This window comes from Jaculus jaculus, chromosome 15 (genome assembly GCF_020740685.1).
Source record: "Jaculus jaculus isolate mJacJac1 chromosome 15, mJacJac1.mat.Y.cur, whole genome shotgun sequence".
Lineage (NCBI taxonomy): Eukaryota > Metazoa > Chordata > Mammalia > Rodentia > Dipodidae > Jaculus > Jaculus jaculus.
Genome location: NC_059116.1, coordinates 34,482,657 through 34,505,829, shown reverse-complemented (window position 1 = coordinate 34,505,829; position 23,173 = coordinate 34,482,657). Strand labels below are relative to the sequence as shown.

The window sequence follows — 23,173 nt, the reverse complement described above, 5'->3', positions numbered from 1 at the left end:
GAGGATCCCTAGAGCACACTAGCCTAAGCCAATGAGAGACCCTGTCTCAAAAAGAAGGAGGGGTTCCGGACATGGGGGGGCACATCTTTAATCTCAGCACAGGAGCTCTTGAGTTCAAGGCCATCCTGAGACTAGAGAGTGAATTCCAGGCCTGCATGAGCTAGAGTGAGACCCTGCCTTGAGGAAAAAAAAAAGTGGGGGGAGGTAATTAGCATGCTTTATTGTCTGTAAGTATGGAAGTTGTTAATAATAAAGATTTTAGGGCTGGAGAGATGACTTAGCAGTTAAGCACTTGCCTGTGAAGCCTAAGGACCCTGGTTTGAGGCTCAGCTCCCCAGGATCCACATTAGTCAGATGCACAAAGGGATGCACGCATCTGGAGTTCATCTGCAGTGGCTGGAGGCCCTGGTGTGCTCATTCTCTCTCTTGCTCTATCTGCCTCTTTTTTTTTCTCTCTTTTTAAATTATTTTTTTCTCAATTTTATTAAACATTTTCCATGATTATAAAAAATATCCCATGGTAATACCCTCCCCCCCTTTCTATCTGCCTCTTTCTCTGTCACTCTCAAATAAATTAAAAAATATTTTAAAAAATTTAAAAGAAGACAGATATGGTTGCACACACCTTTAATCCCAGCACTTGGGAGGCAGAGGTAGGACGATCACTGACTTTGAAACCAGCCTAGGCTAGACTGAGACCAACTACAATTTAAAAAAAAAGCACCCCCCATTCCACACATGATCAGGGGGTTGAGGTGTAAAGATTTAGGGAACCAGACCACAATGGGGCTTAGCAGCTGTTAGCCAGGCTCCATCTGGCCTTCATACCAGTGGACCAGGGACCAGCACCACCCTGCTGTACTCAGGTGAGGCCCTTGACCCCTCAGCAGAAGCTCTCTATAACTCCATCAAGCCCTCAGCCACTCTGCTGGGAAAGAAAGAGCCCCTCCATAAGGAATATCAGCACACTTTAATCCAGACAGCTCCAGGCTTGTCCAGCCATCTGTCCACAAACCCATGTCCCTCCCTTACCCAGTCCAGCATGAGCTTCTTGGGGCTTAGAGGGGTTGACCAGAGGCAGGGGCAGTAAGCCTGCTCCAGAGGGACAGGCTGGGACAGTCCCATGGAGTCCTGGCCTCAGAGCATGCGGGCAATTGGCAGCCATCAGTGCTGGGTCAGGCACTCGGAGGCCAACTCCAAAGTCAGGTTAGCGTGGGGCTCCAGACACTTGAGACTTGGTGATATCAAGCTGTGGGGGTCCATGGTGCCTTCAGCCCATCACTGCCCACTCCCACTCACCTGCCTCCCTTGCCAGGTAGTCTCTGCTGCCAACCCTGGGCCCTCTCCTAGCCCACCCACTACATAGCCTCAAACTCCAGGTCCTTATTCAGCCTACTGAGGGCTGGGCTGACAGACCTGACTATTTTTGTGTCATTAAGACTCCTGGGTGGGGTCACCCCTTCCCTGACACCCACAGGACAAATTTCAATCGGGGTACTTCCATAGAGTCAATTTCAATAGGGTCAATTTAGGTGCCCTTCCCAGGCCACTTGCTTCCCTGCAGCCTTTCTCCCAGACACTCACAAAGCTGGCATAGTTCTGGTAGTCCCAGGTGAGGCCGCAGAGAAGGAAGACAGTGTAGTGCGTTCAGGTAGTGACCACACGGGTACATGTGGTTCCACAGCAGACATCCAGCAGGTCCCAGGCACAGATGGCCCTGTCCACCCCCAATGACCCACAGCCCCCCTCTTCCCTGTCCCTCTGCTTTCCATCCCTGCCCTGGGGAAAGCCAGGTCTTACCTCTTATGACCGTCCTGTCTGAAAGATATGGTGAGGCTCTGGTTAGATACCCAGCTGTGCCACCAACACAGCACAGCAAGAGATGGGGACCCATGAGCGAGCCGAGCTTGGAGACCCTCAAGTGGGGTGAGGGGTGAGTTGGAGGCAGCTGGGCCCTCTGAGCTGCAGAAGCTCATACTGCCTCTGAGCAGACTGGATTGGACTGGAGCACCAAGGACTTACTTGTGCCATTTACTTCTACAACGACAATGAGCTTGGAGTCAAAGTGGCCAACACTGGTGACCCCTCCCTAAGCCCAGGCGACCAGACATCCAGCTCACATGTAATTCAGAAGGCCTCGCACAGCTGATTCCCACTGTGCCGACGACCTATGGGGAGAACTGGGTTTGGAAATGGGCTGGACCCAAACCCCACGCCCCGCCCCTCACAGGTGAGGATCCCCGGCCCTTTGTTCAGGCAGAGGTAGGCTGAGCCATACTCGCAGTTGTAGCCAAAGCAGATAACATGTGAGTCTGTACAGTTGGTGCAGGAGATGGTCTCATACCGGAAGATGCCTGTGACACACAAGAGGTGGCCGAGGGTTGCCTTGGACCTCCCAGCCTGGGCCCCCACCACTATGCCCCTTTGGGCCCAGATCCAGGCTCTTACCACAATGACGCTGACAACTGATGCGGCCTGTGGAAGGACAGGACAGTATGCTGTGACCAGGCCCAGAGCTTGGGCTGTCCCTTAGCCACCTGGGACACAGGCCTACCTCAGTTCCTGTTATTTTTTTGGGGGGTGGGGGGGTCGAGGTAGGGTCTCGCTCTCGCTCCAGCTGACCTGGAATTCACTATGTAGTCTCAGGTTGGCCTCGAACTCTTGGCGATCCTCCAACCTCTGCTTCCCCAGTGCTGGGATTAAGGGCATGTGCCACCACACCCAGCAGTTCCTGGTTTTTGTGTGCGTGTGTATGTAGTATATGCACATGTATATGCAGAAGTGAGTGCATACCCCATGTGTAGAAATGGGAGGTGTCCTGCTCTATTCATCCCCATGTTTTTTGTTTGTTTTTTGTTTTTTTAGAGGCAGGGTCTCACTGTAGTTCAGGCTGACCTGGAATTCACTATGTAGTCTCAGGGTGGCCTCAAACTCACAGCATTCCTCCTACCTCTGCCTCTCAAGTGCTAGGATTAAAGGCATGTGCCACCGCACCCTGCCCCATGTTTCTTTTTCTGTTTTGGGGTGGTTCCAGGTAAGGTCTCACTCTAGCCCAGGGTGACCTGGAACTCACTATGTGGTCTCAGGCTGACCTTGAACTGACAGTGATCCTCCTATCTCGGCCTCCCAAGATCTTTGTGTTTAAAAAAAAAAAATAGGGCTGGAGAGATGGCTTAGCGGTTGAGCGCTTGCCTGTGAAGCCTAAGGACCCCGGTTCGAGGCTCGATTCCCCAGGACCCACGTTAGCCAGATGCACAAGGGGGCACATGTATCTGGAGTTTGTTTGCAGTGGCTGGGAGCCCTGGTGCGCCCATTCTCTCTCTGATTCTTTCTCTCTCTGCCTGTATCTCTCAAATAAATAAAAATAAACACAATTTTTTTAAAAATAATAAAAATAAAAATAAATTTAGGGCTGGAGAGATGGCTTAGTGGTTAAGCACTTGCCCATGAAGCCTAAGGACCCTGGTTTGAGGCTGGATTCCCCAGGACCCACATTAGCCAGATGCACAAGGGGGCGCAGGCATCTGGAGTTCGTTTGCAGTGGCTGGAGGCTCTGGTGCACGCGCTCTCTCTCTCTCTCTCACTCTCAAATAAACAAAAAGGAAAAAAAATTAAAAATATTATTGCTAACTTCAATAGTCATAGAGAATAAACCGTGGTAATCCCCCCACGTTCCGCTTTGTAACCCCATTCTCCATCATAGCCCTTCCCCCTCTCAATCAGTCTCTTAGTTTGATGTCATCATCCTATTCTCCTATTTCCACCATATCTTTAAAATTTTTTTTTTGAGAAAGAGAAAGAGGCATATAGATAGAGAATGGGCGTGCCAGGACCACTAGCCACTGCAAACAAACCCCAGATGCATGTGCCACCTTGTGCATCTGGCTTATGTGGGTACTGGAGAATCAAACCTAGGTCCTTTGGCTTCACAGGCAAGAGTCTTAACCGCTAAACCATCTCTCCAGATCCTCAGATCTTTTTTTTTTTTTTTCCGAAGTAGGGTCTCACTCTGGTCCAGGCTGGCCTGGAATTAGCTATGTAATCTCAGGGTGGCCTTGAACTCTCAGTGATCCTCCTACCTCTGCCTCCCGAGTGCTGGGATTAAAGGCGTGCGCCACCATGCCCGGCTAGATCCTCAGATCTTTTAAAAAGTATTTTATTTGAAAGAGAGGAAAAGGCAGATACAGAGAGAGAGATACAGATAAAAATGGACTATCCTGGGGAGATGCCACCCTCGTCCCCAGCACCACCTGGAGGAACCATAGGCCCTGTCCCCTCCATTGAGGCCTCTACTCACTTTCTATGATGGCATTCTGGAGGAGGCGCACCTGCTCCCGGAAGATGGCTCGTAGCTCATTGGGGAAATACCCTTAGGAGGAGACAGAGCACGGGAGGTCAGGCTCAGGTGATGGATGCCATGCAACAGGGCTACCTCAGTTTCCCCAGCCCTTACCCGGGTAGTACATCTTCCCCTGGTACAGCTGGTCCAGCTTCTGGTACACGATAGATGCCACTTGTAACAGCTTCTCCCGGGCTGCAGGGGGAGGAAGCGAATGAGCGCCGGGCCCCGGGTGCCGTGGTCATCAGCTCTCCCGTGGGTTGGGCTCCACGCTCACTGATCTCGGCGGGGATGGCCAGGTGCAGCTCCTTCATGGTGTCCTGGCTCCAGTCGGCCAGCAGCGTCCCCGACACAGGGATATCGCCCACCCACCAAGACTTGAGGTTCACGTGGTGGCGGTAGAAGGAGAACTTCTCCGAGAAACTGACTTCGCAGTGGAGGCAGCCGCGGGCCAGCGCCGCTGTCAGGCTCAGGCATAGCAACAGGGTCTTGGCCCGGCTCCGGCCGCCACAGCCAACCAACGGCGCCGCCAGCGCCACACCTTCCATCTGCGCACCAACCAACGGCGCCGTCCGCGCCACGACCCGTCGCTGCGAGCCAACCAACGGCGCCGCCAGCGCCACACCTTCCATCTGCGCACCAACCAACGGCGCCGTCCGCGCCACGACCCGTCGCTGCGAGCCAACCAACGGCGCGCGCTCTGGCTCGGGGCAGTCTCTAAGCCCCACTCCCAGATATACCTCCGCCCCCTGCGCTCAATGGGCAAATGGCCTGCCAATTCGGCTTTATGTCCAATAAGAGGGGGAGCCACCCCTTATCAACCCCGCCCATATAGCGATCTACGCATGCGCCAAAGTCCAACAGGCACCAGCCAATGGCGGCAGAGGCAGTCATAGTTGCCCGGCGACTGGTACTTGTACTGTTTTTTTCCCCTCCCCCCCGCACCCCCATCCTCGTAGGGGACCACAAGGTTCATCCGGGGATTCTCTAGAGCGGGAAAGACACACCTCCATCCGGAATGCGATCCTTTAAAGGAAGTAGGTCCGTCCGGCGGACGTAGCCCGGGCGGGGCCTTCTGCGAGTCCCAACGCGGGCGTGTCCCTCTGAGGGCGACGGCTTGAGACCAGGCGGCACCCGGAGCGTGGGGCGGTGGCGGGCCGGCGGCGGCCAGGTAGGTTCTGGGTAGCACGAGGGATGGCGCGAGGTGGGATGCGTGATCCAAAAGCGGGCGGCGGGGACACAGACCCCTCGGGAGAAAGACGTTTCAAGCGGGTGGCAGTGATACCGACCCTTAGGAGGAGGAAGGCCCTAGTCGGTGACCTCGGCGGGAAGCCCCATTCTTCAGGAGAACGAAGTTGGACAGTGTGGATCAAAACTATGATTGTAGTCTGGCGGTTCGAGGCCAGCCCCTCGACGCTCACTCACCTCTGGAGGACCTCAGCCTTGGGTTTGGAGGGAAATCCCATAGAACTGTGATTCCCCAAGCCCTTGCAGAGGGACTCTTGTAAGTCCCTGGACCAAGTCCCTGTGCAGATGGTGGGCCGGGAGAAAGATGCAGACCTGTTCCCTGGGCTCAGAGCGTGCTATCCTGTTCAAGTTACTGTGGTCTATGCTTTCTGTCCTGTTATTTCATTGCTTTTGTTTGTTTGTTTGTTTGTTTGTTTTGTTTTGTTTTGTTCAAGATAGAGTCTCACTGTAGCTCAGGCTGACCTGGAATTCACTATGTAGTCTCAGGGTGGCCTCGAACTCACAGTGATCCTTCCACCTCTGCCTCCCGAGTGCTGGAATTAAAGGCGTGTGCCACTGCGTGCGGCTGCATTTGATCATTTTAGAAAGGGTTAGACAGGGTGTCATATAGCCTAGGCTGGTCTTCAACTCCCTACACAGCCTTGAACTGATGATCCACCTGCCTCCACCTCTCCAATGCTGGAATAAAAAGTGTGTGTCACCATGCCTGGCTCTTGAATTTATTTTAAATAACACAAGGTCTGGAGCTGTAGCGCTGATCTTTGGGTCAAGCCTCTACCTAGCATGCATGAGGCCCTGGGTTCCATCCCCAGCATCCCTCTACAACCATAACCAAAAGTGCCTGGTGTGGTGCACACCCGGCACTCAGGAGGAAGTGGTAGAAGGATCCCTGTGAGTTCAAGGCCACCCTGAGACTACATACTGAATTCCAGGTCAGCCTGAGCTACAGTGAGACCCTACCTTGAAAAAGAAAAAAAATAATACTAATAATTAAAGGGCTGGAGAGATAGCTCAGTAGTGACCTGGAATTCACAATATAGTCTCAGGGTGGCCTTAAATTCATGGCGATCCCCCTCCCTCTGCCTCCCTAGGGCTGGGATAAAAGATGTGTACCACCATGCCCAGCTTCCAATTTTTTTTTTATTTACTTATTTGTGTGTGGGAATACACAAGCTACAGTTACGGCAAACTTGGCAGAGGACAACTTTGAGGTGTCTGTGTTCAACCTTGCTTGAGACAGGGTCTCTTGTGCCTGCAAATGAAGTGCCAGACTACAGAGGAACATCAGACTAGCTGGACCATGAGCTTCAGATCCTCCTGGCTTTGCCTCCCATTATTACAGGCTAGTTGGGATCACAGATGCATTCATTCACCCCCTTGCATCTGGCTTTAATTGGGTGCTGACTTCTTGTAGGTGCTGCCATAAAAAACTGCCCATAGTCAAAGTGGAGAGTTAGTACATTGTACGGTGTGGCACACATTCTTTTTACATATTCCCAAACCCAAGGGTCCTTTGGAATTCTTTGGTTTCTGATTTCCTGGCTTTATGCAAAGCAGGGGTCAAACAGTAGTGGTGGTGGGAGGCAACAGTGTGCCTCTCCCAGCCTCATGCCTTGAGTCTTTCCTGGGTTGCTAATTTGGCAAGAATTCCTAGTAGCACAAATTCCAGACATCCTGAGGCCCTTGACTCCCACCCAGGGAGGGTAAGACAGGTTGTGACCATGTTTGTCATGAGATGAGACTCAATGTGACAGTTCTACCTGGGACTTGCCTCCTCCCCAGACCAGAGCTTCCTTCAGTGTGAGAGAAGCTCCATGCTGATGTCTTCCTTAGTGTGAGGGAAGCCCATGCTTATATCTTCATACTTATGGTATGGATTGTTTTTAGAGAAAAGCAGGAGACCACAGGTTTGCATGCTTTCCTGACCCTGGAGCTGAAAGTTTGGAGGCACAGCTCTGAGATGTTCTGGAAGCCAGAACACACAGTGTCTCAACTCCAGCCCATGCTGGCCTTGGAAGTCACAGCAGGCCTCCTGAGTGCTGGAACTAAAGGCATGTGCCACCATTCTAGGCTCCAAACCCTTAACCACATCTGACTGGTTGTTAATAGAACTCATTGAACAAGTCTGATAGTGAAGACCAAGAATGTAGATGGCCAGACTCCTGCCTTCCTCTACTTCAAACCACACCTGCTTCATGTGAGCTCAAGGCCAGCCTGGAAAACTTAGTGAGACCTCATCTCCAGGAGTAAAAAGGGTGCTCTCTTCGGCAGCACATACACTAAAATTGAAACGATACAGAGATTAGCATGGCCCCTTCGCAAGGATGACATGCAAATTTGTGAAATATTCCTTTTTGGTTTTGGTTCTGGTTTTGGTTTTTGGGTTTTCTTTTTTTTTTTTTCCAGACAGGGTCTCACTGTAGCCCAGACTGACCTGGAATTCACTATGTAGTCTCAGAGTGGCCTTGAACTCATGGCAGTCCTCCTACCTCTGCCTCCTGAGTGCTGGGATTAAAGGCATGCGCCGCACCATACCCGGTTTTTATTGACAACTTCCATAATTATAGACAATAAACCATAATAATTCCCCCCCTTCACAACTCCTCCACATGCATTTTGATTTGGAATATATTCAATTTATTTATTTTTGTTCCTTTTAGTTTTTTTATTTATTTATTTGAAAGCAGAATAAACTAAAGCGACAGACAGAACAGGCTAGCCACTTCAAATGAACTCCAGACACATGCACCACTTTGAACATCGGCTTTTTGTGAATAGTAGGGAATTGACAGGCTGAATTCTAACTTCACCCCTCTCCCTCACCACAGGAACAGAGGGTATTTTCTATATATTTTCTGTCAGGGTTATGGGCTGAAGAGACACTGTTATCTATCTCTTAGGCTTTCAGAATGCTGTTTCAAACCCCAGGAGGTAGTAGCACATGCCTGTCATCCAGTACTCATTATGTGGAGACAGGCGATCAGGAGTTTAAGGTCATCCTCTGCTACAGGTCAGCCTGGGATGTAGATGGCACTGAAGTGAGACAGTCTGTCAGTGTCTGAATGCGTGAACTTGTGCGTATCCGCAAGTGGGAAGTTTTGTGGCACATGTAAAAATCCTGCAGAACCCAGGTTCTCTGAAAGTCCCCACAGTTCCTTTCTGGGACTACAGAAGCCCTCTACTGGCTGAGAAGGAGGTGCGTGCAGTGCAGGCAGGTACAGGAATCCTGGCTGGGGGATCACAGTCACTGGGGAAGGGGCAGGAATTCCCCAGCATAGTTTTGCTGGAATTTCTGAGGTCAAGTGCTTTAACCAGAAAATGCAAAATGTTCTGCCAAGGAGCAGATTCTGAGCAGAGGCCTTTGCCTACTAGTTCCCCACAGGGCCCTTCCCTTTGTCAGGGACTCATACAGCAACCTCCTCCCTTTCTTTCCTTCTTTCCTTCTTTCCTTCCTTCCTTCCTTCCCTCCCTCCCTCCCTCTCTCCCTCCCTCCCTCTTTTCTTTCTTTCTTTCTTTCTTTCTTTCTTTCTTTCTTTCTTTCTTTCTTTCTTCCTCTGCTACTCCTTCCCTTCCTTTTTTTTTTTTTTTTTTTTATTATTTTTTGGTTTTTCAAGGTAAGGTCTCACTGTAGCCCAAGCTGACCTGGAATTCAATATGTAGTCTCAGGGCGGCCTCGAACTCACGGTGATCCTCCTACCTCTGCCTCCCGAGTGCTTGGATTAAAGTTGTGCGCCACCATGCCGGGCTTCCTTTTCCTTTTTTTCAGTGGAAAGGGTATACACAATCCAGAGCCCCCCATATGACAAACCTTCCCCACTGAGCCACACCCAAGCCCCAGTATGAAACTTCAAGAAGGTGGCTCTGGGGCTGGAGAGATGGCCCCAGTGGTTAAAGACAAAGCCTTTGCAAAGCCCAGTGGTATGGGCTTAATTCCCCAGTACTCACAGAAAGCCAGATGCACAAAGTGGCGTATGTATCTGGAGTTTGTTTACAATGGCTAGAGACTCTGGCACATCCATGTTCATTTTCTCTGTGCCTCTTACTCTATCTCAAATAAATAAGTAAAAATATTTTTAAAAGAAGAAGAAAGCTGGGCATGGCACACGCTTTTAATCCCAGCACTCAGGAGGCAGAGGTAGGAGGATCACTGTGAGTTCGAGGCCCCCCTGAGACTACATAGGTGAATTGCAGGTCAGCCTGGGCTAGAGTGAGACCCCACCTTGAAAAACCAAAAAAAAAAAAAAAAAAAGGTGGTTGCTTTGGGCATGGCCTTTGTTCTCAGGTTCTGTGTTTCAAACATCTTTCAACAAAGTAACTGGGCTAGTGGCTTAGGGGCCAGTGTTGTACCCTGAGCTTGGGCTCAGTGGTGGCAGGATGTGGAAACCTCCGGAAGGAAGTAGGTGACTGTGGGCTTGTTTGCTGCTATGCCTCAGCCAGGGAGGTCGTGACAGTTGGTTGCTTAGAGGAACTTGTTTTGTTTTTAAAGAGAAAAGGAAAAAGGGTGTGTGTGCTTTGGGTTAGTTGATCTTGTCATCATACTTCTTGGTCTTTCTAGAAGTTTCCAAGTATCACTCACATCTCATTTATCTGTGGAAAGACCAGGAGAGTCAAGTGCTGGTGTCTGGTTCTGAGAAGCTGTTGGAAGTTCATTAAGAGGATCAGAGAGAGAAAGAGGTGATGGGACTTGTGGGTGGGGAGGCAGGGAGGGGGGGAGGCCATGGCCCAGACCTAGCCTGAACCCCTACAGTGTATTTGTTACTGACAGAAAACAATTGGCTTTCCATGGAGACTGTCTAGTCAGGAAATTTCCAGAAAGAATTGCTTCCCCTTTAAAAGAAATTCTGGCTGAGCATGGTGGTGCATTCCTTTAATCCCAGCATTCAGGAGGCAGAGATAGGAGGATCGCTGTGAGTTCAGGGCCACCCTGAGACTACATAGTGAATTCCAGGTCAGTCTGTGCTAGAGTGAAGCCCTACCTTGGGAGAAGAAAAAAAAGAAAAAATCTGGGCATGCGTGGTCATCCTAGCACTCAGGAGGGAGAGGCAGGAGGATCTGGAGTTCAAAGTCATCCTCAGCTACATAGCAAGTTCAAGGCCAGCCTGAACTACATGAGACCCTGTCTCAAAAACAATCCTGGTATAAACCGGCTGTAGTGGCGCACGCCTTTAATCCCAGCACTCAGGAGGCAGAGGTAAGGGGATCACCATGAGTTTGAGGCCACCCTGAGACTACATAGTGAATTCCAGGTCAGCCTGAGCTACAGTGAGATCCTACCTCAAAAAAACAACAACAAAAATTCCTGGTAAGAATCTAGTAGACAGGCACCAAATGTCATGAGCCAGGTATGGTGGCATGCACCTGTCAGCCCAGCAAGTTGGGAGACTGAGGCAGAAAGATCTCAAGTACCAAGCTAGACTAAGCTAAGGAGCAAATGTGAGGTCAGCCTTTGTAACTTTGTGAGACCTTGACTCAAAATGAAAACCCAGACCAGCAGACAGATGAGAAAGACCCACAAAGACTCATCAGTTGGGTCTAGTCCAGAGGAATTAGTCACATCTCAGACCTTGCCCAAGGGGACACCAGAGGTCAGGCTGGAGCTGGGACAGTGTAGCAAGGAGACTGACAGAAGCAAGGAGACCCAAGCAGACCCGCTACAGCCCATGGTGGAACCCACTCCTGCTGGCCCCATTGGAGGGAAGTCCCAGAACTGCCCCGGAAAGGCCCCAAGGCCAACAGAAAGCCACACAGCAGGGGAAGCCACGCAGTCAAGCTGTCCTCAGCCAAGTGGCTTCCTTAGTGTTAGCAAATCTATCACCATGAGGAAGCCACAGGCAGGCAGGAACCAGGAAGCCTGGTGGGTGGACCTGGCCCAGCCCTAGCCATGGCCACCTCATATTCCCTCTGGTAAGCTGAGGCCACTGCTTGTCCATTTGGGACAGGTATGTGGGATTGGCTGGTCCTAGGGCAGCCTAGGGGTAGCCCTGCTTGCAGAAAGAACCAAAATCAGATGTTGGGTACTGGGTGGATGGCAGTCATGATTGAAGGACTTAGGTGTCCCTTCACCTTCTCAGCACCAGTGGGAATGGACTTCAGGCTGCTCAGGCCTAGAGGGCACACTACATCCCAGCGCTCAGGAGATGAAGGCAAGAGGACAGAAGTTCATGGTCATTCTTGCCTACATAGGGAGATAAGGCCCCCAGACTACTTGAGACCTGTCTCAACAGGGCAAGTGTCGGAGAGATGGCTAAGTAGGTAAAGTGCTTGCCTTGCAAGCATGAAGACCTAAGTTCAGATCCTCAGCACCCATGTAAAAGGCGGGGATGGTAGCACATGTCTATCCCAGCACTGAGAAGGTGGAGACAGGAGGATCCTGGGGTCTCCAGCTGCTAGTTCAGCTGAATCTGTGAGGGGAAGTCCCTGTCTCAAAGAACAAAATGATTGGGGAAGATACCCGACACACACACACACACACCCCAGTGACAGGCCCAAGTAGCCTTTCTCAAGCAGACACTTCAGGGAGACACCAGATTCCAGAAGAGAAGTGGGCACCACCAGAAAGGGATGGTGATCCCACATCTGAGTCATGGCCTGTCTGTGTGGGCACAAGAGAGGACCTGGCAAGGGGTATCCAGCTCGAGACACATGATACTGGATTTAGGATGGGCTGGATGCATGTTGGGACCTCCTGCAGCTGGAGTGTTAGGGAGGCTCGTGGGTCTGCTCTCTGCCCAGGTGGTATGAGGTACTGACAGAAAGAGCCCACGCCTTCTGACCACAACCATGGTGGGACATATGGCTGTCATGACTGGGGAACTCCTGATGTGGTGTTGGTCGAGGCCAGGGATGCTGCTCAGCACCCTCCAGGTCCATTTTCTCTTGTGGCATCATGTGGTGTGAACCAGGTGGCAGGAAGTGTTGACATGGCCTGGGGCCAGCTTGTGGCTCTGGGAAAGTTGATGCTTCTAGTCACTGCAGACTGAGGGGAGGGAGGGTAGGATCCCTGGAACACACTGCCTTCGGCAGCATCCTGATGGTTGCCAGATGAGCTCCTTATAAGAGAGCGAGTCTCTCATTTTCTAGATTTTTTTCTGTAGCGGCATTGACTACTGTCGAGTAAGAAAGATTCTGAAAGGTGGAGCTGGCCCAATGTAAGCCACAAAGGAGCCATCTCTTGTATTCTGGGGAGTCCAGGCCACTCCACTAGTACCTAATTCATGGACATCATGACTCACATTAAGGCATGTGAGTTAATGAAGGCAGTCTGAGTTGTGCAACCACCTCCTTTATTTCCAGAACATCCCATTATCCCACAAACTGTGACTCTACCTCTTCTCTAGATCCCACCATTCACAAATCCACTGCCTGATTGGATTTGCCTGTTCTGCACATTTCTCACCCCTACCACAGAGTCCTGCACTTTGTGGTCTTTTGTGCCTGATTCTCTTGCTGAGCACCATGTCCTCCAGGTCACTTCACAGTGGCATGTGTGTTAGAGCCTCACTCTTGTTCCTGGCTGAGTGATATTCTAGTGTGTAAGTGGGGTGTAGTGGGCTGTCTGTTCTCCGGGCTGTAGAGCCTCGTGCTCTGTGGATGCAGACACAGTGTGGGCCTGTGTCTTGTTTTTAGAGCCATACTCAAGAGTGGAGCTGCAAGTCAGATTTGAGGAGCCATTCCTCTCCATACTCACTGGGCCGCGCTCCATCCCTCACACTATCACCCACCTTTTTTTTTTTTTTTTTTGGTTTTTTGAGGTAGGCTCTCGCTCTAGCTCTGGCTGACCTGGAATTCACTATGTAGTCTCAGGATGGCCTTGAACTCATGGCAATCCTCCTACCTCTGCCTCCCAAGTGCTGGGATTAAAAGTGTGTGCCACCACACCCGGCTCACCCACCTTTTCTTGTAACAGGCTCTTGCCCAGGCTGACCTCAAACTTTCACTGCTGTATTCGCAGTCTCCTGGTGGCTGTGATGACAGATGGGCACACCACACCTGGTTCTGTGCTGCTCCAGGGCCCAGCTTCCATCACTGCTGCGCCCTGCTGGCCTCAAAGGACAGATACACGGCAGGCATTTTGGTTACAAACAATTTAAGAGAGAAATTCTGGACATTATGACGATAGTGAAAATGTTATTTATGCCTTCCATGATGGCACATGGAGGTAGGAGGGCCTGGAATTCAAGGTAGTCCTTGAATACATAGTTCAGGGCCAGCCTAGGCTACATGATACCCTGTCTCAAACAAAAACTAAACAAGATTATTTCTTTTAAGTGGGATGGGTATGCCCAGGTCAGCAGTGAGCAGCCCTTGGGCCAGTCAAGACATACCGTAGTCACTCCCATGCCTCCCAACTTCCCCTTTCTCCTACAGCTTCTCCAAGTCCCAGCAGAGCCTACATGATGTCACAGCCAGGTCTCCCTCCCTGGTGGAGTGTCCTGGGGATCAGGATGGAGTCAGGAGGTCCTCTCTGACGTGTGAACAGTGACAGTAATGAGGATGGTATGAGGCATTCTGTTCTGTCCTGTTAACTGTTTGGGGAAGGAGTCAGGTATCCCCACTACAAAGATGCCAGGTGTCCTTGAGAAGAGTGGCAGGTCAGGACTCACTTTCACGCTTAGGGGATGGCGCTTAGCCATGATAGGTGGCCTGGCCCCATGGTACTGACAGGAAGCCATCAGGTCAAGACTTAGATGAGGCCTAGAGGATCCTACATGTCGATGTGTTCTGCATGGATAACTCCCCCAAATCCGTGTGTATATGGCGGGTCACCGTTGACCAAGCTTCAGTCCTTGAAGCTGTTTGCAACTCCTGGGATGTCACCCTGGAGTAGGCTGGGCCTTGCCCAGTTCCTGGAGACTTAGACAGTCACAGCCCGGAGCACAGGATATAACCAGTCAGCCCTGGGGTGTGTAGTTCCACATGAGGGTGTGATCAGCGCTGGCTCCTGAGGCCACAGGGAGACTGATGCTGGACTTCTGGCATGGTTGATGATGGGCAGCTATCTTCATACCTCTGTCCTCCTTTCATGCCTTAGAAGGACAGTCAGCCAGGAGGATCCCAGGTTCATGGATGTGAGAGTGATCTGGTTGTGATTTCTGTCACTCCATTGTTCACTAGTGTTGCCTCTGCAAATCTGTCTGGTTATAAAGGTGTCCCCTTCCTCCCTTGCTGTTCCATGTTCCCAAAGCCATGCAGTGTGTTGAATAGGAGGACCTGCCTCCCACCCTAGAGGATGACTCTCTTCAGTCTGTAGAGCAGTAGTAGCTGCAGGGCGTGGTGGCACACACCTTTGATCCCGGCACTCAGGACGCAGAGGTAGGAGGATTGCTGTGAGTTTAAGGCCAGCCTGAGACTACACAGTGAATTATTCCAGATCAGTCTGGGCCAGAGTGAGACCCTTACCTTGAAAAAACGTAAAAAAAAAAAAAATTCTTAGTAAAAATAGTTGAAATCCGGGCTGGAGGGATGTCTTAGCGGTTGAGGTACTTGCCTGCAAAGCCAAAGGACCAGGGTTCGATTCCTTAGGACCCACATAAGCCAGATGCACAAGGTGGTACTTGTGTCTGGAGTTCATTTGCAGTGGCTGGGGGCCCTGGCATGACCATGCTCTCCCCCTCTGCCTCTTTCTCTCTGTTAAATAAGTGAATAAAAATAAAATATATTAGCTGGGCGTGGTGGCACACACTTTTAATCCCAGCATTTGGGAGGCAGAGGTAGGAGGATGGCCATGAGTTCAAGGCCACTTTGAGATTACATAGTGAATTCCAGGTCAGCCTGGACCAGAGTGGGAATGAATAGTTGAAATCCCATTAGAACCTCCAAAAAAGGAGGGCTAAGAAGATGGCTCAGTGGTTGAAGTATCTGCTTGCAAAGCCTGCCAGTCCAGGTTCAGTTCCTCAGTATCCATGTAAAGCTATATGCACAAGATTGCACATGTCTGAAGTTTGTTTGCCCTGAGCCTGGTGTGGTGGTGCACACCTTTAATCCCAGCTCTTGGGAGGCAGAGGTAGGAGGATCACCATGAGTTTGAGGCCAGCCTGAAACTACATAGTGAATTCTAGGCCAGCTTGGGCTAGAGCGAGGCCCTACCTCAAAAAGCCAGGGCTAGAGAGATAGCTCAGTGGTTAAGATGCTTGACTACAAAGCCAAAGGACCCAGGTTCAACCCCCCAGTACCCATGGAAGCCAGATGCATAAGAGGGCACACACATCTGGAGTTTGTTAGCAGTGACTGGAGGCCCTATCATGCCCATTCTCTCTCTCTCTCTCTCCCTGCCTGTTTCTCTCTCTCAAATAAGTAAAGAAAAATAAAATATTTTTTGAAAAAACAAAAATAAATAAATAGGCCCTGTTGTGCCCATTCTCTATCTCTGCTCACAAGTAAATAGTTGAAATTATGTGATGACAGATGGTAAAAGTAAAAAGAGGGCTAGGAAGCTGGGGAGATGGCTCAGTGGCTCAAGCATTTGCTTTCCCAGGCTGGCCTGGATTTGGTTCTGCAGTATCCCCATAAAGCCATGCTTCAGTTGTTCATTTGCAGTGGCAGGAGGCCCTGGAGAGACCATACTCATTCACACACTCTCTCCTTCCCCCCTCTCAGCTCACAAATAAAAATTTAAGGGAAGAAAAGGGTTAGGGCCAGGTGTGGTAGTGCACGCCTTTAATCCCAGCACTCGGGAGGCAGAGGTAAAAGGTTCCCATGAGTTCGAGGCCACCTTGAGACTATATAACTTCCACGTCAGCTTGGGCCACAGTTAAGACCCTACCTTGAAAAACCAAAAAAAAAAAAAAAAAAGGCTATGGATGTGGCCCAGTGGTAGAGCTTCCTATATAGACTCCACAGTGAGGGCTGGGGGCGTGGTCAGAGGTAGAGTTCCTGCTCAGCATGTTTGAGGCCCTGGGTTCCGTTCCCAGAACTATGAATGTAAAGTGACACCATCATTGTATTTAGGTCATATTCAGAGGTTCAGAATATCAGTACCTCTTGGACACCACCTCATTGAGACCACTGTCACCTGGCCCCTGTAAGGACCTCAGAACACTCCTCTCTACACCCCACCTTCCCATAACAAGCAACTGGAAGCAGTGAGTCAGGCCTGTGTCAGGCTCAGGGGAGGACATAGCTGCTCTGTGAATCCAAGGCCCTCTGGCTGACCAACCATAGCACAGGTTCCTTGTCCCCAGGAACTGCCCATTAGATGAAATTCACTAGGCACAGTCCTGGAGCCTGACCCCCTGATCTTTGTTTTGAGAAGGGAGACTTACGAAGAATCCCTGTTGTCACACAAGCTCCAAGGCTAGCCTCCTGCCTCAGCCTCCTGAATGCTGAGATTTCTGGCATGATCCACCGCATCTGACATCCTCTGTTTATTGTTTGTGATTTTGAAATAGGTTATCTCTTTAAAGCCTAGACTGGCCTGGAACTTGTAGCCCTCCTGTCTCAGCTTTCCAAGAGCTTGGATAATAGGTGTGCTCACCACGTCCTGCTCCTGTGTCCTCTATCTGGGTGACCCACGACACTGGCCATCATCCCACTCACTGAAGTGACCTCAGACAGCAAGTGCCACCAATATGTCCAACCCCTTCCTGAAACAAGTCTTTAATAAGGACAAGACATTCCGGCCCAAGCGCAAGTTCGAGCCAGGCACACAGCGTTTCGAGCTGCATAAGCGGGCGCAGGCATCCCTGAATGCTGGGCTGGACCTGAGGCTGGCCGTGCAGCTGCCCCCGGGTGAGGACCTGCACGACTGGGTGGCCGTGCATGTGGTGGACTTCTTCAACCGTGTCAACCTCATCTATGGCACCATCAGTGACGGCTGCACTGAGCAGTCGTGCCCCATCATGTCTGGGGGCCCCAAGTACGAGTACCGCTGGCAGGATGACCAGCGCTTCCGGAAGCCCACCGCACTGTCTGCGCCCCGCTACATGGACCTGCTCATGGACTGGATCGAGGTGCAGATCAACAACGAGGGCATCTTCCCCACCAATGTCGGTGAGTCCAGACTGTGCTTCTGCCTAGGTCCTCCTGGAGCCTGCCAAGCACATGGAGGGTCGCCAGGGCTGCACACAGCAGAGCAGGCCAACCCGGCTTGACTCAACTTCTGCTTTTCTAAATCAGCTTTGTCGCCACACAGTTCACATTTTGTATGCTTCACTGTCTTCTGCTGTGTGTGTACAGTGCGTGCACATCCGTGTGGTAGATGTATGTGCATGTGTGTGGCAGGGATGTGCACAGTGTGCCCATGTGTGTGGTACAGTGTGTGTGCATGTGTACAGAGATCAGAGCTTCATGTTTGTGTCCTTCTGTGGCCCTTCTGAACTGTGTACCTGAGCCAGAAGTGCTACCTACCTGAAGCTGCTGTTTTCCTCAGAGTGGCTGACCAGTGAGCCCCAGCAGTGATCCTGTCTGCACCCCACAGGACTGGGGTCACAGGTGTGCATGGCTGTGCCTACCTGTTAGCTGTTAGTGCAGGTGCTAGGGATCAAATTTGGGCCCTCCTGCTTGCACAGCAGATGTTCTTACTTGCTGAACCATCTCCTAGCCACATAATTTGCTTTTGGGGGATGCTGGATATAAAGCCCAGGATCTGGTACCCATGTAAAGCCAGATGCACAAAGTGGTGCATGCATCTTTCATTTGTTTGCAGTGACTAGAAGCCCTGGTGTTCTCTCTCTCTTCTCTCTTTCTCTCTATCTGCTTGCAAACAAATAAAACTTAAAACAACATAAATTTGTTAAAAGGATTTCACCACAGAGATTCAACCCTAGCCTGAGCCACACTCCTTTTTTGTATATATTTTATGTATTTATTTATTTACAAGTAGAGAGAGAGAGAGAATGGGCATGTCAGGGACTCTGTAGCCACCACAAATGAGCACTACATGCATGTGTCACTTTGTGCATCTGGCTTTATGTGGGTACTGGGGAATCAAACCTGCGTTGTTAGGCATTATAGACAAGTGCCTTAACCTCTGAGCCATCTCTTCAGCTCCCCTTTTTTGTTGTTGTTGTTTGTTTGCTTTGTTTTGTTCTTGTTTTGTTTATTTGGTTGGATGTTTTTGTTTTGTTTGTTTGTTTTTTATTTTTTCAAGGTAGGGTTTTGCTCTAACCTAGGCTGACCTAGAATTCACTATGTAGTCCCAGGCTGGCCTCTTAACTCACAGTGATCCTTCTCCCTCACAAATGCTGGGATTAATGGTGTGTGCCACCAGGCCCACTGGGTTCTTTTTTTTTTTTTTTTTTTAGGCAGGGTCTCATTCCACTCTATCCCAGGCCACCCTACAACTCGTTCTGTAGTCCCAGGCTTACCTTGAACTCATGGTGATCTCCTACATTAGCCTCCTGAGCTCTGGAATCAAAGGTGTGCACCAACTGACATATCTGTTTAAAAATGTGTAATCACCACCACAGCAAAGAAAAGGGAAAAATTAAAAATCAAAGTATATAATCCAGGGCTAAGGAGATGGCTCAGTGGATAAGAGCATTTGCTGTGTGAGTGTAAAGGGACTCTCAGGCTGGAGATCACCAAGTTCAACTGCTCAGAACCCACATAAAAAGCTGGATGTAGGCCAGGCGTGGTAACACATGCCTTTAATCCCAGCACTTGGGAGGCAGAGGTAGAAGGATTTCCAAGAGATTGAAGCAGCCTGAGACTACAAAGTGTATTCCTGGGCTAGAGCAAGACACTATCTCAAAAAAAAAAAGAAAGAAAGAAAAAAGTGGGGATGGGGGGAAGCTGGAGGGATGGCTTAGCTGTCAGTTATTCAGGCATTTCCCTGCAAAGCTAAAAGACTCAGGTTCAGTTCCCTAAGGACCCACGTTAGCCAAATGCACAAGGGGCCGCAGAGTCCGTTTGCAGTGGCTGGAGGCCCTGGTGCACCCATTCTCTCTCTCTCTGTCAAATAAATAAAAATTGTAGAAATAAAAAAAGCTGGGCGTACACTTGTGTAAGCTCAGTCTACAGGGGGCAGAGACTAGAGAATCCCCAGGGCTCATGGACAGCAGTTCCAGGTTTGAGAAGAGACAGTTTCCAGGAAACACACAGAAGTGCAGTAAGAGGACGCCTGGTGTTCTCGGGCTCAACATATACCCATGTACAAGGGCACACTCTATACCACACCCATGTACAAAATGAGCCTGCACAGGCCTCTCATCCCAGGCTGTCAGGAAGCTGAGGCAGTTGGATCTCAAGCTCAGGGCCAGCCAAACTAGGAAAATGAAGTAAAATGGTGCATGCCTTTAATCCTAGCACTTGGGAGGCCGAAGTAGGAAGATCACTGTGAGTTCTAGGCCAGCCTGAGGCTACATAGTGAATTCTAGCTCAGCCTGCCTAAAGTGAGACCTTACCTTGGAAAAAAAAAATAGTCAAATGGGGTTCTGGGAGAGGTGCATACCTGTATCTTTATAAGTTGTGACTGTGCAGTCCCCAGGAACTGGGAAGACAAGAAGTCTTGGCAGGAGGTTATCACAGTAACTGCTGGGCCTGGGGGGGCCCTCTAGGAGAATCTGTGAGAGGGGCAGGGCAAAGAGGAACAGGGTGAGGAGGGGGTCATAGCCTGCTGCCTTTATCCCAGAGAAAAGGGGCTCCCTCAAGGACATAGCAGGTACATTCCTCCTGGGAGTCAGATACCTGGCTTGAGCAGAAACCCAAGCCAGAGGGGACCTAGGCCATATGACCTTGGGGAGTGTCTTGACCTCTCTGAGCCTCATTAGTTCATGAATCTGTGGTTTGAGGCAGAGCAAGGTGTTAGTGCCAGGCTTTGTGGACCTCAGCAGGGTCTCAGGTAGAATCACCCTGAATGGTCCCTTCCACTGGCCCCTTTCCCTAACTCCAGGCACGCCATTCCCCAAGAACTTCCTGCAGACAGTGCGGAAGATCCTGTCACGGCTCTTCCGCGTGTTCGTCCATGTGTACATCCACCACTTCGACCGCATTGCGCAGATGGGCTCCGAGGCGCACGTGAACACCTGCTACAAGCATTTCTACTACTTTGTCACCCAGTTCAACCTCATTGACCCCAAGGAGCTGGAGCCCCTGGTGAGTGTCCCTGGTGACCCCACACCCTTCCCTGCACGAGTAGGCCTTAGCATGAAGGTGGGAGGTGGTGGAGGACAGGGTCTAGATTCCCCAGGGTCCCTACACACCACTGACCTTCCCCAGACTGCCTCCCATCTGTGCCTTGGACTTGGCTGGCTCAGCCCTGCACGGGTTCCAGAGCCACCCCTCAGGGCTACCTGAAGCAGAGATAACCAGGCAGTCACAACTTTTTCCATCCCAGTGTTTCCAACCAGCCAAAGTGGGAAGGTGACAAGCAGGCCACCACCCAGCCCCCCAGTGCTAGGCCTGACTCTTTTCTCAGTTCCTCTGATCCCCCATTCCTGGCTCCTTTAGGTGAAAGTTCACTGGCGAGTGGCCAAATGTCTGGTGTCTTTAGGTCATAGGGAAAGTTCCACCAGGCTGTCAGTCACAGAGAACTGGCCACCACCCCAGCCATCATCAAATTCTTGGCAATTTGAGCTTCCATGACACCGTGGCTGCTGCCTTGCATCCCCCATTCCTCCACGCGTGTCTGACGTCCTGCTCACTCTCTACCTCCACAGAAAGAAATGACTGCGCGGATGTGCCACTGACAGCCCCGGCCACTTGGCCTCTGAGACCTTCAGGACGCTGGCATCAACATCATCCTGCAGCTGGGTATGGCTGGCTGGCACTGCTGTGTGGGCTGCCTAGAACCCAAGGATGGTAGATTCCTGCTGCTCCCACTGTGACCACAAGAACTGTGATTCCCTGAGCCCATTGGCTCTCAGCCTCTAAGAGACTGAGCTTGAACTCTGAAGTGCTCTGAGCTCTCAGCTGCCAGGATCTCACTGTGTGGATGGACCATGGCTTCCTGTGGGAGGCGGGAAGTTAGAACCACTGTCATTCATGTCCCCCTACCACTGCCCTTGATGTCATGGCCTTGGCACATGTGGCCACAGCTCCATCCCTACATGTTGCCACATTCTGCATTGGGTGACCCACGGCAGCAGCCACATCTCTAGAGGTACGATGGGGCGCTGAGCCCCTCCACACCCTCTGGTGCACTTCTGGTCCATCAGTGTCCCCAGAGCATCCCATTCACTCTGTCCAGGGCTTCTGGATGCATTGTCCTCTCCTCCACCCCGGGGTGGGACTTGGGTTGGTGTCCTTAGGCACCTTCACATATCATAAAAAGGTTCAAGGCTGAGGACCTGAAGAGGTGGCTTGGTGGATAAAGTGTCATAGGCGCAAGCTCTGGGACCAGATCCTGGCAAACACATGCACACACACACCACATACTTGCAAAACAAAAAAATCAAGTTTGGGCAGGGCATGGTGGCACACGCCCTTAATCCCAGCACTCAGGGGGCAGAGGTAGGAGGATCACTATAAGTTCAAGGCCTCCCTGAGACTATATAGTGAATTCCAGGTCTCCCTGGGCTAGAGCAAGACCCTACCTCAAAAAAAAAAAATTAATTTGGGTCTGGGGGTTTGTTCTGTTAGTAAAGTGCTTGCTGTGATGGCATGGGGACCTGAGTGTAAGTCCCCAACACCCTTGTAAAATGCCAAGTGGGCGTAGTGGTGTGTGCACTCACACCCTCAGCACGGGAAGGTGGAGGCAGGAGCATTCCTAAGCACTTTTGGAGCTAGCCTAACCAAATCCAGGACCCAGTCTCAAAAAATAAGATAGAGGCCAGGTGTGGTAGCACATGGCTTCAATCTAAGCACTTGAGAGACAGAAGCAGGCAGATCACTGAGTTGCAGGTCAGCCTGAGCTTGAGTGAGATCCTACTTTGAAACACCCCCTCCAAAAAAAAAAAAAAAAAAGGTAGAGAGCCATTGAGGAAAATACTGGGTATTAACCTCTGGCCTCCACAAGTGTGCACTCATGCACCTAACCATACACACACACTTTACACAAGATAGGAAAGATGGGATTTTGAGGTGTTTTATGTTGCAGGAGGTAGATTCCAGGAAGCAGTCACTGCTGAGCCACGCCCCCATCTCCAGGTTTTCAGAGGGTCTCTTTCCAGCCATGCAGGCCTTCCTTCCCCTCCAGTCTTCCTGTCTTGGCCTCCTAAGTCAGTGGGATGACAGGCCTGCACCACCAAACCCACCTTAAGAGATTTAACTTGTAGGGGAAGGGAGCATTGAGACAGTTTCATTGTTGCCCAGGCTGACCTGGAACTCAGCAATCCTTCTGCCTCAGCCTTCCGAGTGCTGGGATTAAAGGTGTTTGTTATATCTTGTTTATTAGAGAGAGAACAAAGCAGAGAGAGAGAATGGATGTGCCAGGGCTTCCAGCCCTACAAACAAACTCCGGACACATGTGCCACTCTGTACATCTGGCTTATGTGGGTCCTGGAAAATCAAACCTAGGGCCTTTGGCTTTGCAGGCAAGCACCTTAACCACTAAGCCATTTGTCCAGCCATGCACAGCTTTTTAGATTCAATTTTTTACACTAAGCTTTTTACTTCTTAAATTTTTAAAAAATTTATTACGCACAGAGAGAATGGGCGCACCAGGGCCTCTAGCCACTGCAAATGAACTCCAGGTGTATGCGCCACCTT

The 23,173-nt window shown here is 50.7% G+C and overlaps 2 protein-coding genes and 1 non-coding gene across 6 annotated transcripts; 2 read left to right on the top strand and 1 right to left on the bottom strand.

The window, feature by feature from the left end:
* Nucleotides 1-951: 951 nt before the first annotated feature.
* On the bottom strand, nt 952-5,315 carry Izumo4 (IZUMO family member 4). Its single transcript, XM_045134718.1, has 11 exons — nt 5,208-5,315; nt 4,617-5,088; nt 4,454-4,534; nt 4,298-4,369; nt 2,449-2,475; nt 2,279-2,354; nt 2,121-2,168; nt 2,023-2,037; nt 1,801-1,818; nt 1,585-1,599; nt 952-1,249 (listed from the first exon to the last, which is right to left on the bottom strand). Exons 1-11 carry the CDS (start codon nt 5,313-5,315, stop codon nt 1,165-1,167), a joined length of 1,017 nt encoding a protein of 338 aa, XP_044990653.1. The 3' UTR covers nt 952-1,164.
* Nucleotides 5,290-21,993, top strand: Mob3a (MOB kinase activator 3A). Of its 4 annotated transcripts, none has more exons than XM_045135421.1 (5): nt 5,290-5,510; nt 13,955-14,083; nt 16,990-17,575; nt 20,418-20,620; nt 21,184-21,993. In XM_045135421.1, exons 3-5 carry the CDS (start codon nt 17,155-17,157, stop codon nt 21,211-21,213), a joined length of 654 nt encoding a protein of 217 aa, XP_044991356.1. In that variant the 5' UTR covers nt 5,290-5,510; nt 13,955-14,083; nt 16,990-17,154; the 3' UTR covers nt 21,214-21,993. The 4 variants fall into 4 exon arrangements, with proteins under 4 accessions (XP_044991356.1, XP_044991355.1, XP_004654965.1 ...); XM_045135420.1 differs by having other exon boundaries at nt 16,975-17,575; XM_004654908.3 differs by lacking the exon at nt 13,955-14,083.
* On the top strand, nt 7,843-7,946 carry LOC123455157. The gene has a single exon (XR_006633715.1). It is a non-coding gene; the product is annotated as a U6 spliceosomal RNA (small nuclear RNA).
* Nucleotides 21,994-23,173: the final 1,180 nt, after the last annotated feature.

Bases quoted from the DNA above. Each gene is read 5' to 3' on its own strand.
- Izumo4 (XM_045134718.1), bottom strand. From the start codon at position 5,315: ATGAACCTTGTGGTCCCCTACGAGGATGGGGGTGCGGGGGGGAGGGGA. The intron at 5,089-5,207 runs GTGCCTGTTGGA...CATTGAGCGCAG, and splicing joins GCCTCTGCCGCCATTGGCTG to GGGGCGGAGGTATATCTGGG. The intron at 2,169-2,278 runs GTATGGCTCAGC...TTCTCCCCATAG, and splicing joins TGCTTTGGCTACAACTGCGA to GTCGTCGGCACAGTGGGAAT.
- Mob3a (XM_004654908.3), top strand. From the start codon at position 17,155: ATGTCCAACCCCTTCCTGAAACAAGTCTTTAATAAGGACAAGACATTC. The intron at 17,576-20,417 runs GTGAGTCCAGAC...CCCTAACTCCAG, and splicing joins CATCTTCCCCACCAATGTCG to GCACGCCATTCCCCAAGAAC. The intron at 20,621-21,183 runs GTGAGTGTCCCT...CTACCTCCACAG, and splicing joins CCAAGGAGCTGGAGCCCCTG to AAAGAAATGACTGCGCGGAT.